Source organism: Oryzias melastigma, linkage group LG21 (genome assembly GCF_002922805.2).
Source record: "Oryzias melastigma strain HK-1 linkage group LG21, ASM292280v2, whole genome shotgun sequence".
NCBI lineage: Eukaryota > Metazoa > Chordata > Actinopteri > Beloniformes > Adrianichthyidae > Oryzias > Oryzias melastigma.
In genome coordinates, this window is record NC_050532.1 from 25,510,234 (window position 1) to 25,522,405 (window position 12,172).

The 12,172-nt window shown below is 39.3% G+C and overlaps 1 protein-coding gene across 3 annotated transcripts in view; it reads right to left on the reverse strand.

Moving 5' to 3' along the window:
* Window positions 1–2,064: 2,064 nt before the first annotated feature.
* The window catches only part of myo1b (myosin IB), a 58,058-nt gene continuing 47,950 nt past the window's right edge, over window positions 2,065–12,172 (reverse strand). Inside the window, exons 24-32 of one of the 3 annotated variants that reach the window (XM_024286290.2) lie at window positions 10,433–10,519; window positions 9,020–9,106; window positions 7,150–7,224; window positions 6,941–7,075; window positions 6,756–6,862; window positions 6,517–6,649; window positions 3,641–3,793; window positions 3,262–3,392; window positions 2,065–3,186 (exon numbers count right to left, since the gene is read on the reverse strand). In XM_024286290.2, the coding sequence (XP_024142058.1) occupies window positions 3,054–3,186; window positions 3,262–3,392; window positions 3,641–3,793; window positions 6,517–6,649; window positions 6,756–6,862; window positions 6,941–7,075; window positions 7,150–7,224; window positions 9,020–9,106; window positions 10,433–10,519 (1,041 nt within the window). In that variant the 3' untranslated portion in view covers window positions 2,065–3,053. The remainder of the gene's footprint in view (window positions 3,187–3,261; window positions 3,393–3,640; window positions 3,794–6,516; window positions 6,650–6,755; window positions 6,863–6,940; window positions 7,076–7,149; window positions 7,225–9,019; window positions 9,107–10,432; window positions 10,520–12,172) is intronic. The other 2 variants (XM_024286292.2, XM_024286293.2) reach the window with 2 other exon arrangements.

Sequence of the window (12,172 nt, forward strand, 5' to 3'; positions counted from 1 at the left end):
ATTTTTTTTCCCCAGAGTTTATTCTTTTTTTCTTGATTTTATTCTTTCCAACTTGGTTATTTTTTACTATTTTTATTATAACTATCCATTATATTTAGTCTCAAAAACAATTAATAAAAAGCCTGAAATATCAGCAAACTGGAGGGATTTTTGATGAAACATACTGTTGAAATTTATTGGAATTTTTTCTTAAAAAAAAAAAAAACAGACAAAAGCTTGCAATGTTTCTTAATGAATAATTTTTCTCTTCATATGTAATTGCTGCAGTCATTCACTTACTTTCTGTAAAGTCAGTCTTTTACACGCTGACCTCTGAGTTTTGCTTCAGAGATTAGATTTTACTGACCTCTAGTGTCTCTACAGGATCACTAAAAACTCACGAGAAAACACATAAGACAAAGGAACTTAATCAAACTCAAGTTTAGATTCTGATAAAAGAAAATCAAAAGATCTAAATCAGAATCTCTGAACAAAGAAATATGTTCTTAATGACCAGAAGACTTCTGATATTTCTAACCCATGTTCTGCCACTTTCCTTAAATTGATCAGTAAAACAATAAGAAGAAATACACAGCCCTTCAAAATAAGGGCGGTAAAAGAAAATGATGTCAAAGACGAGAGAAAAATGTTTTAAAATGGTTTCTTTTTAAAATGTATCAATGCAATATTTTATTTGGGACACTGTGTAACAGTAAAATATCTTTGAAAGCTCATCTTTAATAATATTATTATTGCTTTAAACATCAGACGGACACATTTACGCATATAAAATATAAGAATTTATGAGCAATTTCTGGTAACAAAAGTATTTTCAGCTGTTTAGGTACCAAAGTTTTAATTGATTCTTTGAACACACAACATAAAACAATTTTATGAATGGGCTAAATAAAATAACCTTTTATTTTTTAATACTTGAAAGTAAAAGATTTGCTGCTATAAAGAAAAATTGCTTACCGGTATATTTTTTAGAAATCCGCAGTGACTTTTAGGAGCTTTGAGGATCTCCGACAGCCTGATGAGGTCTTCTAATGTTTAGACGTCCACATACCTGCTGAGGCGAGTCATTCCACCAAAAAACGGAACTTTTAGAAGTTTGTGCAACAAAAGAGTCAAATGGAGAGGTTTTATTAGCACTCTTGAAAAAAGTTGCAACTTTAACAAATTTACAATCATTATTGATGGACATTTTCAATCTTAAAGAACCTGTTAGAGATAGTTTTGGAGAAGTGGAGAAAATTCAACATGAATTCACACAGAAAATCCTCAGCTGAGGATGGAGAAGATGATGCTTGATGAGCACATCCATTCACTCCAAACCCTCTTAAAGATTGCAAGATGCTGGAGCCTATCCTGGCAAACACAAAGAGACTCTCAAAGCTAAGGGACCATTTAGAATCACCAATGAAGTTGATTTCTGGATTGTGTCTGGAGAAAACATGGATCCTGCTGGGATTTGAACCAGACTCTTCAGTGTAACAGCTGACTCCCACTTCCTAACCATTTGACTTCTAAAACACCTGATCTTCATTCCTTTAGGGCAGCAGAAGGATGACATTTACTAAAAAAATATGGATTTTGTTCCATTCTTATTTTGTTGTAGTTTTGCATTTATAAAACTGCATTTGGAAGTTTTTGCACATCAGTTTTCTCAGTTGAATGCGTCCTGTGCAGAAAGCTTTAATGTAATACCACAAGAATCCACTAGAGGGCAGTAGAGTCCAGTGAGGCGTCGTCCCTACTGTACATTTAAGAGCTGAATTTCTTCAATGAGGCTGGTCTGCATGTTTGACTCCTTTGACGACCCTCCTCCCCTCCCAAGCAGCAGGCAGAGGCTCCGCCTACTTTTCCCAGCCTGCACAGTGGTGGGAACCGGGTACTGGGCAGCCCAAAAAGGCCTATTTTTACCCTCCCCGGTCCATCAGAGGGCTGCTCCCGGGAGACCCGTGGCCGGCAGCTCTCCCAAAGCCACGGAATTTAACCCCCCACCCCCAGATGTGATGGAAAACATCTGGGGGCCCCCCAGGCGATTAGCCGCCCCCCCCCAAAGGAGTCACTGACACAGAGTCCGACACAGACGGTTACATTTATTATTTATTTATTTCCATTTAATTTAAAAAATGCAATACTAGCAAATGTTACACTGAGTTCTACTAAAACATTTCCATGTTCGGTCGATTAGCACAGGTTAGCATCAGGCACACGTCTGCAGATATGGGACAGGGGGAGGAGTTACGGTCACGCATGACATTCAAAACCAGCTGATGATCCACCTGAAGAAAACCAGCCGTCCCACACCTTCGATTCTCTCTACAGTACCTGCTTTCCTTTCCCAACGATACATCAAGGATTTACTGTGAAGTACTTTACGTCCCCCCGCCCCTTAGAAATCAGGTCACTACAAGAAGTCGAGCTGTGGAAGCAAAAGGAGAAACTTTACATCAACGTTAGGGCGCTGAACAACCCTGTGTCCAGGTCACGGCGACAGCTTATTTACACGGCGTCCCACACTCCTTTGGTTTCCTCGCCATCGCTCTCCAGAAAATATATATATATTGCACACAAAAATACGATTTGCAGGGCTTTTGCTTTGTGGCACAGAGAGTTTGGGGTCGACCCTTTTAGTGTTACGACGGCGTCGATCACAAACGGAATCCCTCTTCTGGAGCGCCGTCTTTCAGAACAGACGCGTTCAATGGCACATTATGGATACAAAAATTACTCAACCACCTCCTGTGCTTTCATTTAGAGAGAAAAATACAATCAAACTAGTTTTCTTTTTTTTATACAAATGTGAAAGCGGGTGCAGTGGTCTAAGTGGCGCCCAAACCCTGCTCGCCGTTTTAAGCAAAGCAGCAGCATGGGCCGCGACTCGTACAGGCAGGACAATCAACGGGAAAAAAATCTGATTCGGCAGCTGCAGCTCTTGATTTCTGTGGCACGCAACCCACGCCGGGGCTTTCTCTGCCAGAAAAACTCAAATCACTTCAGCCGCAGGTGAGAATTTATCTGAAACTGGAGGAAGCAGAAGTGCACGCTCAGCGGCGATGCTCCAGCTACGCCGTGGAGGGGACCGACACCTCCAGCAGCCGGTTGTTTTTGCGCTTGCAGGACGCGCCGCTGCCGTTCCTCGGGCTCCCCTGGATGAACTTCACGCACACTTTGTCGTTCTTGAACTGGACCAGGAACCTGCACGAACAGAGGCGTCACAATGAGAGAAGGAAGCGGAGATGAGAGCAAAGATCCGGGTGGGAGGGGCCGCACTCGTCTGAGATGTCCACGTTGAGCGGGACTCGGTCCGCGTTGGTGGCGCTGAGGCGGTAAAGTTTGGTGATGATTTCGATCAGGCGTTCGCTGCTCAGGAGGAAGTCGCCTTTTACCGCCGAGGACGAACCCTACAGGGAAATAATCAACATTTTACTGAAGAAAGGAAGCAAAATCTGTAGTTCTATGAAAAAAATTAGATTTATAATAAAAAAAACAACTTTGAAGATGAGAAAGTCTTTTATTTTACACCAAAAAAGTAAAAAAAAAATCTTTGATTTGTTCCGTCTCTAGTATTAAAAATTGACTCAAAAGTAAAAATATTTTGCGTTTTTCCTCTGATATGTAACTTATGAAACACAAGTGTTCAATCACCGACCTCCTTGAGTTTGAGAGCGAAGAAGCCGTCGTTCTGCGTGCTGACCGACACGCTGGCGAGGTCCAGCAGCGGGACGCTGGCCTTCACCTGACCCGACTTCTGGTCAGCCAGGACGACGCTCTTCTTCGTCAGGAGGAAGATCCGAGGAGAACCCTGCAAACGTGAATAAAAACTTTAAATTTAAGATAAAAAAAAGTCAAAATTTTACTCAGAAATGCACGATTTTAATGTGGAGTCCCGATAAAGAAGAATTTTCTTTAGATTATCATTTAACATCCATCAATAGTTTGTGACAAAATTCCTTCAATTAAATAAAATGTATTCGATGTAAAAACCTCAGAAAATCAAACCTTCATGAATTAAGATCAACGATTCACATATCAAACCCCAAATCGATTGTCTTCTTACTAGATATACGAAAAATAGAAAAATATTTAGAAATAATATTAAAAAATAATTATTTAGAAAATGAGATCAGAATCAAAGCATTTACATATAAAGAAATGTTTATCAATTTGAACAGATTTTATTTCAACTTCCTGGTTAACTTCAGGAGTAAACAAAAATATCTCTTTTTGGATCATTTAATAAATCAAGTTTTTCCATCTTTACAGTTTAGCTGACTACAGAAGGTCACAATGTTCTATATGTGCAGCACGTTTCTTTAAAACAAACATTTTTTATTTATCATCTGGACAAAAACGAGGTGAACTTCCTCTCTGAACTTTATTGAATTTTTCGTGAAGATCAGTATTGAATGTTTTTGAATATTGAATATTTTTTTTTTTTTATTAAAGTGTCATGCACTCAGGTGCCCAGCCCACATGGGCTTATATGACACTAATGAACAAAAAACAGGTAAGATGGCCATAACAAATAGTCATCAGTGAATACCATCAACATAAATACACACATTATCACAAATCAATCATAAATCAATTACAAATCAATTACAATCTTTCTGAGTACAGTGTGTCTTGTCTTAAATTCCACGCTTTCTCAATAAAGTTAACCACACAAAAGATTTCATTTTTAAATAACCACTGCAAAATTTCTCCTTCACGCGACCAAAACAGATCTGGGTTTTTCTGCTGTATCACATTATACAAATCAATTCTCACATCATTATACAATGGACAGTAAAACATAAAATGAAATTCATCTTCCACTAAACACAAATCACAGACTGTACACAACCTGTCCTCCTCTGGGACTCCTTTAAAGCGTCCCACTTCCACCTCTAGGGGCAGCACTCCTGCTCTGAACTGAGCACACAGGGACCTCTGTCTTCTCTTTAAATTATATTTAACATATGGCTCAGTAGAGAAACTTTCCTTAAACTGTAAATAACTTCTTAGCTTTGGCTTTTGTAAGACATTAAGTTTCCACTGCTCTTTAAAATTTTGAAACAAAATATTTTTAATATACATAATCTTGCACTGTAGATTGTTGAAAAACAAATATCCTAAATTTGCAACTGAAAATAATTCAAGAACCTCTTTAGACCAGGGACATCTGTGTGCTCTATCCCAGTTAAAAACTTTTCGTGTAAGTCTTTCCTCTGGTAGACTTACAAGGCGGTTCCACAGTCTGAGGACTTCTGCTCTTTGCCGAATCACACATGGTTCCCACCCCATGTCACCCTCTATGGCAGCTCTGGTGGTAAATCTATGAACTCCCAGGAAGTATCTCAATGCTCGGGCGTGAACTTTATTACATTCTGGGGCATCTTCAAACCCCCAAACTCCAGCAGCATAAAACAGAACAGGCCCAACCATGGAATCATACAACTTAGTAAAAATGTCAAAACTCAACTCAGGACAAACCTTCATCTTATTAACTACAGCTCCAAGTGCCCTCCCAGCAGACTCTGATAACACCCTCCTGCCTTCTGAAAAAGTCATGTTTTCATGAAAAACAAAACCAAGATACTTATAGGTGACAGAATACATCAGTAATGTTGTTCCAAAATAAAACTGATAATCACTTTGACATACATAGGGTTTTCTAAAATGAACAATTTGTGTTTTATCATCATTAATTGAGAGTCTCCATTTAGTACACCAACTATTCATAATATCCAACATCTTCTGCAGTTTAGTTTCTTCCTCAGCAACCAAAACAATATCGTCAGCATACAACAATATGCTAAGATTCAAATCATTAATGTCTATCCTCAAGTTGGCTCTTTTTATTTCCTGAGCTAAATCATTCACATAGATTGCAAACAAGTATTTATCTCTTTCCCTTCCATGGCAGTCAAGTTGAAAAAGCGATAAAAACCTTAAAAAAAAAAAATAGCAAGAATAAAGATTATCAAATGTTAATTTGTAATGCAAGTGACCATGTTATAAGTGGGATAATGCCCAATGAAGTGTGCATCATCAGAAATTAATGCACGCTGCGGAAGAATGAACCAGCAGAATATGAATATTGAAGTTCACATTTTTTTAAATTATTAATCATGTGTTAATGCTTTAACATTGATAGCCCTAATTTATATACTTAAAATACAACAATATTCTGTAATTTAGAACTATAATTTCATAATTTTCATTTTTTACTGTACGGTGGTCCCTCGTATTTCAGCAGGAAAAGTATAAAGTAAAAGAAAGTAGGATTATAGATTTAAGGCTATAAATAAATAAATAAATATGTAAGCAATTGTTTAAATATAAATAAAAAAAATAAAAAACAAAACCAAATACGACCACAGCCGTAACATCAGTGATCTCAGATGTCACAAATATCTGGACTGGATTTTTCTGGAACAGCTCTCTAACATCTCAGTATTTAGATACTCGTTAGAACTGTCATCACCGCTGCCGTCTAACTAAAGAAAACCTCCAGACTCCCAGTGAGTTGACCCCGCCCACCTTTCCGTTAGCCCGGTTGATCTTGCTGACGGTGTCGGCCAGCAGGACCTTCTCGTCCACGGCGCTGTGCAGCTTCTGGTATTTGGGGTTCTTGTTGATCTCCAGGTAATCTCCTTTGAACGATTGGCTCACGCTGACAAAACAGAGACGCGTTCAGGCGTTTTGCATCGACGCCCCGTCAAAGAGGCTGCTGTCAGCCGGTAAACCTGCAGGCTCACATGGAGACTCGTGTCTCTCACCTGCTCGGGTACAGAGCCTTCTTGTCTTTGAAGAGCGTGCTGGCCTCCAGCTTCTCTTCGTACACGGCCTTCTTCTCCTCCGTGAACTGGCTCCGGTATTTCTTGCACTAAAAACGTCAGAAAAAGTGAACAAACTTCACTATTTTTGAGCAATTTCACAAACTAATTCTGTCTGAAGGACGAACCCTCCAGAGGTGGAAGATCCTCCGGAGCTCCGCGTGGACTCCATCCAGGAAGGAGTAGGGTCTGCTGGGCCAGCTCTTATCCACGGGAGACATGGAGGGCAGGTTCTTCTTCAGGTTGAGGAAGTACTTCTGAATCTGGACACAAATGTCAAAAAGTTTAGCTCAGTTTCTCTGCTTCACAATCTGGAAAATCTAAAACTCTTCCTTACTATTCTCTGGACTGTGAAGTTGTAGATCTTCTTGCCCGCGTTCGCCCTGAAGAACTTCCTGTACTCCCTACGGACCTAATAGAGCAAAATAAAAGCCATCAATCACCGCCTCACTTCAACTAGACGTGGAACGGAGAGCAACAAGGAGGACACCGACGAGAGCGGCTCACACAGAACGAAGAACACGTCAGGTTAGTCACAAACACGTCCACTCACTGGGTTTAATCCCAACAATTCTGACCGAACTCGTCACTGATTCTCCAAAAACCAGAGTCCCAGTGTGCTCAGTTACTATGATGGAGAGGATTAACAGTCAGTGAGGTGGAAGACCTAAACATACAGGTGATGGGAAAGAAAAAAAACTCAGACAGTCCAGACAAACTGTGGAGGTTAGTTGGAGAAAAGCGGACAAAAGAAGTTTTAGACAGACGAAGACAGTCTCTGCAGCATCAGCCTGCTGTCATTCTCCAAAATAAAAGCAGGATTATTGTTAAAAAAAAAAAAAAAAACTCCACTGGGAAGATATGCTGTGATAAACATGTGGTCAAAGAGGTTAAAAAAACCACAACTTCACTCAACTGAAGAAAACATTATTCGCGATAGTTTATCTAACATGGATTAACTTTAACGCCGGAGCTCCAGTGTTTCTGTTCTTTGATTTCCTGCAACTTTTCAACCGTTAACACAATAATTCCTGCAGATTCTGAGCGAGAGCCGCTTTTCTCTTTCAGATTATGTTTAAGTTAAGTTTAAGAGTTTTTCATTATTAAAAAAAAAAAAAAAATTGCAAAATTTGTGAAAAATTAAAAAATGCTTAAAAGGTATAAATACCAAAAATACAAGTAAGAATGTCTGAACGGGCTGAATGTTTTGATAATAAACTTGCATAATTTGCAGAAAATGCACAAGGAATTTACGAATTTCTTTAAAAAATAAAATCGCAAAATTGCACAAAATTTAAAACTGCACGAAAAGCATAAAAGATATGAATAACAAAAGTACAAGCATGAACGCCCTGAACGTGCTGAATGGTTAATACCTAGATTGCATAAAAGTTTCAAAAGTGCACAAAGTTTTTGAAGGATTTGAAAAAAAAATGCAAATATTCGAAAAATGCATAAAACCAAAACTCAAAGTTACTCAAATTAAAGCAACGTTTTGATATCAAACCTGCATAATTTGAAGAAAGTGCATTTAAATGATTTCAAAAGACTTGCCATTTATATTCATGGAGGTTGGAGTTTTGGTCTACAGAGCTGCCTCGATCCTGGTCCTGGAGATCTACCATCCTGCCTGTTTTCCAGATCTCCAAGCCCTGATAGCTGCAGGTGAGCTCAATCAGATGTCTTTACATTCTGATAGAATGAACACACCTGGTCCAGGTAATCAGCAGGAACCAGTCCAGGAAAAGCTGGAAAACGCTCATGGGGTAGATCTCCAGGACCAGTTATGAGCAGCCCTACTCCAGAACCTGTAGGTCTGAAAGCTTCAAGTTTATTCATTTTCAAGACTCGTCCAGTTCTGTTGTGACTCAACGATACATAAAACTATCAGTAAAGATTAAAGACCTTTGAACTTTCTGACTTTGAAAGCACCAAACTGTTTTATTGAGCCAATTAAACTGGTCTTTTGAAGGCTTATAACCCCAAAGAAAATCCTGGAAATCAAACCGATCCAGGAAAAAGAATCTGATTGTTGTTGTTTTCTGGGCTGCATCCTTTTCATGAGTGATGCTCGAACACAGAATGGAGTCTAGATGCAACAGAGACCGGCTTCCTTAGACAAAAGCAAAAACGAGGACGTTAGAGCAGGGTTAGTGGTGTGGAGGAGCGCTGGTGGCGATGGCTACACCCGTGGGACCGCTCGGTACCTTCAGTCCCTGCCAGTAGGCCCAAATCACAGCAACCGCATGCTTACGCCTGGCCTCCTCCTTCAGTCTCCTGAGCTCCCTGCGAGCCTGTTCGGGGTGGGCGGGAAGAAAGAGCGGCAATATAATGAAGAGGAGCGGTGGAGGGAAAGGCAAACACTTCTCATGTGGGTGGCATGAACACACACTGCACACAAGCCCTGGGCTTCCACTGAAACGTCTCCAGCCTCGAGGTGCCAACACAGGCCTGTGGGGTGAGGATGTTATCGGGGAGTCTCAGTGGAGTGCAGCAAGCAAAAGTCACAACCAGCCAGAGGAACGCAAAAGCATCTCCAGTTTCAGGAAGACTAACAGCTAGAATGTGACATGCACCAGCTTCACCATGCAGAAGGAGCAGGCAGCATGCTGGAGGCTGAAACATGAAGAGTTTGGTGGTTCTTCCTAGAACAAGGTGTCAAACTCAATCACACAAGGGCCAAAATCCATTGCACACCTTAGGTCGCGGGACGAAAAAGAAAAACATCTATTGAACACTAAAACTACATTTTAAAACTAACGTTCTACTAGTTGAACTAGATAAATAGCATTACCTGCGATAATGCTAGTGTGAATGCTGTACGCGGAATATGGCTGCTGAAGATACTAGCCAGCTAAAAGTTAGCTAAATGGGAAATTAGCCGAAAAAACATTTCTGGGTTAGCCAAAACAGCTAGCATGTAGCTAGAAAAAAATAGCTCAACTTCAAAATAGCCTAAAAAAAAAAAGAAAAAAAGCCTAAATTAGCCAAAAAAACTAGCATGTATTTATTAGCTCAACTTCAAAATAGTCCAAAAAACTGTAAAAAGCCTAAATTAGACAAAACAGTTGGCATGCATTTATTACTTAATACTCAAAAACAGCCTAAAAAAACAGAAAAAAAGCCTGAATTAGCAAAAACAGCTAGCATGTAGCTGAAATATTAGCCAAACTCCAAAATATCCTAAAAAAAATCTTAGTAAAAGCTAAAATAGTTCAAAAAGCTATCAGAATGTCAATTTTTAAAACTATAACTTTTTAACATAATTATGAATAATAAAACGGCAGGAATATTATTCCAGAATAAATCAACTTAAACCTTAAATAACTTTCAATATTTTACCCTCCATAAACATATATTTTGTCTAAATATAAGTTAGAAATAAGTGCAAGATAACATCGGGACATTAATAATAATAATCAAATAAAATGATCTGGAGGGCCGGATAGAATCACCCGGAGGGCCGGATCCGGCCCCCGGGCCTTGACTTTGACACGTGTCCTAGAAGATGAACAAAATCTTGGACTGAACTAAGACTAATTGATGTGTCAATGAACTCTAATGGAATGGGGGGTGGATGTCGAGGGGGGTGGGGTCACGTCAACAGGCTTCCCAAATACCTTGGTGCCCTGCCAGCCGGCCCAAATGACCGACACGGCATGTTTATTCCTCGCCGCCTCCTTCAGCTGACGCAGCTCTCTCCGGGCCTAATGAAGCAGGGTCACCGAGGGAGGGGGGGGTCATTTTCAAAGTCACTTCCCAAAGATAAAAACACAAACAGCAAGACAACTCGGCTCAGGATGGGTGCGCAGGTTTTTATGGTGGAAGAAGAGAAAGCGAATCTTATCTGGACCCGAGTGAAACTGCAGCACAATAAAAAGGTTTGTTTGCTGAGAACAAAGTTCACGCTTAGGAAAACATCCGTGCACCATCCCGGTGTTTCACGTGGAAACAAATGATCGGGATTGAGCTTGAAGTCAAAGTGCAAAAACAATAAAAAAAAAAATAAAAAACAGCTGTTCGATTTGGAGTTCTGACATTTTCTCTATTCAGGTTTGAAGAACATCACTAAAGTCTTTTTAGTCGATTTATTACAGATTTTCTGTTGTAATATATTCATATTTGCCTCCGATTCTATCCATTAAAAGGGAAGGTTATAGAATAGACCCATATCATGAGTCAACCTCTGCCATGCTTGATGCTATCAGATGTTTTAGCTTTCTCTAAACTTCGTACCCCAAACCAAGATCTCATCGATTTATGTGTTTGAGATTCAACTTTGAAAACTTAAAGGCCCACTCCAGTTAAAATATTTGGTGTTTTCAACATGTTATGTGTCTGATGATAGAGGACGTATGAGGAAAATTAAGCTTAAATTATAAACAAATGGACCCATGAGCATCTCTGTCTGAGCTGTACTGGGGGTGTGAGGGGCTGTAAGCTAGTGGGAGAGCTCTAAACAGAGAACTTGGTAGGATCTACCCCTTAAAGACTTTTTAAAAAGTGTTTTTTTTTTATTAATTTGGCTAAAAATTGAATAATCATAATTAAAAGACGACTGGAAATGCTTTTCAAATCAATCAAAAGACGATTGGACTGGGACCTACAGATAAAACTTCCAGGGTTCCTTTGAGGAGAAAGAAAAAATTCTGGAAACGTTTTCAGCAAACTCTGTTTAACAACTTCAAAATTAGGTTTTAAGAGTTAAAGCGTCTTGGATTTTCCTGAAAACTTCAGTCTGACTTCAGGAATTTTCCAAACTTTTGAACGACTTTTGTCCAAAATGAACCATTAGATTCTCTTAGCATCTGAATTGCAGCAACAACATATTTGCAGATATTTTCTATGTTTCATCCCCTCGTTTTATAACACTTTGAACTTTTAGTCAAAATTCTTTGCAGGTGTTTGCTGATGATCTTACAGCTTTTGCACTTTGTTTTCATTCCTTATATTATTGCAAAGCAAAGAAAACATTAGGGCTGGGTATCGATAAAAATTTCCAGAGTAAATTTGATTCAACATTGTTCTGCCTCTCCTGGAGGGCGTTTCAGTTTGGCCACTTTTTTTTAAAGAATAATCAAAGTATGAGCAAAAATTATGTTTTGAATTACAAATTGTTACTTTTTTGTTATTTTTTACTTAAAAGAACTTGGAAAATTCCTGCCTGTATGTTTATAAAGATGTTCATTTAGTCAGTATGTGTGTTTAGGTCAACTGAGCGTTAGCATTAGCCGTCCTATGGGAAACCCCATTATACGTTAGCATCAAGCTAGCAGACTTTAGCATTTTGCGTTAGATCGATCTCCATTGATTGTTGATCTATTAGGCTTAGATCGATTCAGAATGATTTTATCAACCCA